The following is a 4,597-nucleotide window of genomic DNA, read 5'->3' on the forward strand; positions in this document are numbered from 1 at the left end:
CGGGTCCGATTCTCACATACCGGATCCGGTTCCGGGCTTATCGGACCGGTTCCGGGTCGGTTCCGGCCCGAACCGGTCCGTTAAACATGCCTGGTCTCACGGGTTATATTTTGTGAGACGGACTTTTTATTTGGGTCATCCATGAAAAAATATTATTTTTTATGCTAAAATTATTACTTTTTATTGTGAATATCGTTAGGTTTGATCTGTCTTACAGATAAAAATTCGTAAAAATATCTCACAGATAAAGATTTGTGAGACGAAATACGTACTTTTTATTATAATATAACAACTCCCAACCCCAAAATCTTTACCCACGAACAAGAGGCAGATCAGATTCAGTTGTTCTCGTTGTATATCTGATCAGCCTTCCCAGATATTATTTCCACCACCCATTCTCCTACAATGGCAGCCGCCACAGCCACCGCCGCCTTTCTTCCCTCCCCCACTTCAACATCTTCCCTTCAGCGTGCCACCTCCCGTTTCCACCTACACACCACCCCCTCCAAGTTCTCCATCAAGTGCCTCTCCGCCCCGATTCTCACTCAAGATGACCTTAAAAAACTTGCCGCCGATAAAGCCATTGAGTATGTGAAAAGCGGCATGGTACTCGGCCTCGGGACTGGGTCAACCGCCGCCTTCGTGGTCGACAAGCTTGGAGCTTTGCTCAAATCCGGCGAACTCACGGATATAGTCGGTGTGCCTACATCCAAAAGAACCCAAGAACAAGCCGCTTCACTTGGAATCCAACTCTCCACTCTCGACGCCCATCCGCACCTGGACCTCGCCATTGACGGAGCGGACGAGGTTGACCCAAATCTCGACCTGGTGAAGGGCCGAGGTGGAGCACTTTTGCGTGAAAAAATGGTTGAAGCCGCTTCGGATAAATTCGTCGTGGTGGTGGATGACTCTAAACTGGTATCTGGGCTCGGCGGATCGGGTCTCGCAATGCCTGTGGAGGTTGTTCAGTTCTGTTGGAACTACAATTTGGTGAGACTCCAGGAAATGTTTAAGGGAGAAGGGTGTGAGGCGAAGCTCAGATTGGATGGAAATGGGAAGCCATATGTTACTGATAATTCGAACTATATTGTGGATTTGTATTTCATGACTCCGATAAAGGATTCCAGAGCGGCGGGGAAGGAGATTGTGGCACTTCAAGGAGTGGTGGAGCATGGCTTGTTCTTAGATATGACAACTGCTGTGATTATTGCAGGCGGCGAAGGAGTGAGTATCAAAACCAAGTGAAGATAATTTTGACATGGGGTAAGCAGAAAATGTGAAGAATTTTTTGAAATTTATTTTGTCTCTTTAATCTACATTGTCTCGATACAATTAATTTTGCTGCAAATTTCGTTGTAGCTCAGTGGAATGAACTGATAAAAATGAAAAAGATTATCTTGTTGATGAGTTGAAAGAAAATTCTTCGGATCCTCTGTTTCTTTAATTATTTTCAGATGCATTTTGTTTCACAGATCAACTATTAAGTTTTTTTCAAAAACATGGTTTTATCGACTTGCATTCTTATGTGGCACACATCAGTATCCTTCTTTGCCTGTAAAACATTTCCTTGTTTTGGTGAGAGGAACTTTGCTTGAGCCGTGGATATGTTTTGGTGAGTGGTCCAGCGCTAAGATCGTTGAGTGAATTATGATATTTCCGTGCGGTAGGTGGAGGCAAGTCCTAGAATGCGGGCAAACTAACAGATTTAATAAAGAAGTAATATTGGTGATATGCATCCATCAAGCCTGTGGATCCATTGCCGCGCATGCCAACGGGATAGGGGACTTGAGTGGGCTACACTATAAACTATGGGTTGCACAACTTCCATATTTATCCATGTTTTAGGAAAATAATTGCCCCATTTGCTGGATATATCTGCAGGCTGATTAAGAACTAAGGACATTATAATCACACATCTTTCAGAATATGAATTCCTCATCACAATTGAACATGGTGATTCACCCGAGTTGTGATTCTTAAAGTGGTTCCGAGGATTTATGTGACTTTTATGCGAGTAAGTTCTTGTTTTGTAGGTCCGAGAAGCGGCTTCCTTGCTTTGGTACTTTGTTAGGTTTAGCCCTGAAATATTGGTGGTTCTATTATTGATGGATTTGGAAACCATTCTCTCATGCACGCGACCATTAGATAAATATGCCTCTATTAAAGTTGACATGTTTGTGTGACTCTGATTGCCTGAAATTGGTGGCATAATCGTGTAAAACCGTCGATAACATTCCAAATTTTGAGCCTCGTGAAGCAGTATAGTTGATTGACCTGTCGTATATCCTCCATATGTACAAAAGATCAATGACATATGATGTGTGTGTGTATCACCCTCTAAAGTAACATAATCTCCATGTGATTGTGCGTGATGACGTCAATAGACTGCTAGTTGCTTGCTTCCTTTCGGTTCCCCTACTTGCTGATCCACTATTGATGCCAAGCTTCCCTCTTTTTTTGTTGCTAAGAGGTAAAGTGTATCACCCCCTCCTTTTTCTACTATTTCCATGAGTTGTATTATGTTCATCGACTTCAATAATACTTACCCGATTTATGGACCAAATGTATCATCAGACTTTGTTGCCTACATAGATGGGAACTTTCACAGAGACTTGTTTCTAAATATATCCAGAAATTCAATAGTCAAGCCCGGAATATGATATGTCCCGTATTGATTCCATGGTAAGCAGACCTCAACTCTACTAACCTTCTATGTAATCTAAATGTAGGTAGCGCAATATCCTAACGTTCGCTCTCTGTTTGATACCACTTCTAATGCTCCGTCCGGGTGAAATCTTGAAAGATGGCCGCGGTGTGCTTTCGTATCAACTACGGATATCGAGCTGTTATATTTTACAATACCAGACTTATGCGTGCTGGATCAACTGATAAAACTGGGACTTGTCATATACAGACAGCATAACAAGGCTTCACATTTTCAAGCGTATCTGCACACTCCTTAAATATGGAAAGCACATAAACTAGGCGGAATAAAGACCAGAATCAAAAGCATAATTCGGAACTGAGAAATTACAAGTTTCGAAGATTAAATAAATGGGCTGTTTTGAACTGATTAGCAGATTGAATTTACGGCTAATAGAAAAGTCATATTTATATGAATATGTTTATTGTGAGACGGCCTCACGAATCTTTTATCTGTGAGACGGGTCAACCTTACCGATATTCACAATAAAAATTAATATTTTTAGCATAAAAAATAATATTTTTTCATGGATGACTCAAATAAGAGATATGTCTCACAAAATGAGATATGTGAGACCATCTCACACAAGTTTTTTCCTATTTAAATATATATTGAACATCATATTAACAAAGATTAGTATTTTTATTACTAAATTTATTTTAAAAATTAAGTTTTGATTTAAAAAAAAAATTCGAATCCGACATTCGAGTTTGATACGAATGAACCCAGATGGCAGAATATTTTATTTTAGCGAAGCTACCCTTATTCGCATTACTTTAGTCAATTTGTTATTAAAATTAATAATATTTTATTAGAAAACCTGCGAATCTTTACGGATTGATTGTTATAAAATAAGGGTTAATTGTGTATCAGTATATTTTGAAAAAGAATGTAGGTTTTAGTATCTGGAGAGAGAAATTTTCTTTAAAATACCAAAAATGCCCTTATTCCCTATTTTCTTTTAATTGATCATCGCGCTTTCCTAAAATGGTATCAGAGCCTTAGTTTAATTTATTTCAAACACAAAATTTATTGTTACAAAGAAACGAAATGTTTGAGGAGGAGAATTTCGAAAATTATGAATCCGAACTTCGGTTCAAGAAAAATAATTTACAAGAATTATTCCAATATTTTGGAATATATACAAGAACATCTAACTGTTGTTAGATATCCAGAGCAGAAAGAGAAGCCTAAGCACCCTCAGGTAAACTTATGATTTAATCTAATAAGTTTATGGAAATTATACCAGATTCTTCTAAGCTCTCTTTAGATCTTAGAGAAATTCAGAAAACAGTACAAAACTATGGCAATATGCTATACTTTGTACCGCAACGAGTTGAAAAAATCCTTGAAAACCAGGAAGAAATTCTTGGAATATTAAAGGATATTCAAACAAGAATTCAGAAACTAGAACAACAACCAGATTCTAGTAAAAGAACTTCAGGAGGATGGTTACCACCATCATTTGGTACTGAACCTTTGTTACATCAACAAGGAAAGGCCAGAGTGGTGTCAAAACCTTTGACTGAAGAAGAAAAGATGATCAATCTAATTAAGTCTGTCTCAGAAAAGAAATTAATCTGATGACAACTCTAGAAAGGATTGGTCTGGAGGATCTACAAGAACTTGCGGAATCTTTCGCAAATCTCAAAGTTGTAGATCTAAAGATGAACACAGCAGGAGGTGAAACACCTGCTATAACTTGGTCATCTTCACAAGAACCACCAAAGGAAAGTGTGGGATCTCAAAATATACACATGAGAGAATCTCAAACTGATTTCCAGACAGGTGGAGGTTCACACCCAGCGGGAACAAGGACAAGGAGAAATCAAAGTCCCTTGCACCAAACCCCCTATGGGAAAACTGTTTTAGATCCTATACATCCTTACGGGG

The 4,597-nt window shown here is 38.9% G+C and overlaps 1 protein-coding gene across 3 annotated transcripts; it reads left to right on the forward strand.

The window, feature by feature from the left end:
* The first annotated feature begins 289 nt into the window (after positions 1–289).
* Positions 290–3,114, forward strand: LOC140988544 (probable ribose-5-phosphate isomerase 3, chloroplastic). Of its 3 annotated transcripts, none has more exons than XM_073457539.1 (2): positions 290–1,263; positions 2,730–3,114. In XM_073457539.1, the coding sequence occupies exon 1, from the start codon at positions 406–408 to the stop codon at positions 1,243–1,245; it is 840 nt and encodes a 279-aa protein (XP_073313640.1). In that variant the 5' UTR covers positions 290–405; the 3' UTR covers positions 1,246–1,263; positions 2,730–3,114. The 3 variants fall into 3 exon arrangements, with proteins under 3 accessions (XP_073313640.1, XP_073313641.1, XP_073313642.1); XM_073457540.1 differs by lacking the exon at positions 2,730–3,114 and adding an exon at positions 2,034–2,381; XM_073457541.1 differs by lacking the exon at positions 2,730–3,114 and adding an exon at positions 1,668–1,686.
* The last annotated feature ends 1,483 nt before the right edge of the window (positions 3,115–4,597 follow it).

This window comes from Primulina huaijiensis, chromosome 11 (genome assembly GCF_012295235.1).
Source record: "Primulina huaijiensis isolate GDHJ02 chromosome 11, ASM1229523v2, whole genome shotgun sequence".
In the NCBI taxonomy this organism is placed as follows: Eukaryota; Viridiplantae; Streptophyta; class Magnoliopsida; order Lamiales; family Gesneriaceae; genus Primulina; species Primulina huaijiensis.

Bases quoted from the DNA above. Each gene is read 5' to 3' on its own strand.
- LOC140988544 (XM_073457539.1), top strand. From the start codon at position 406: ATGGCAGCCGCCACAGCCACCGCCGCCTTTCTTCCCTCCCCCACTTCA.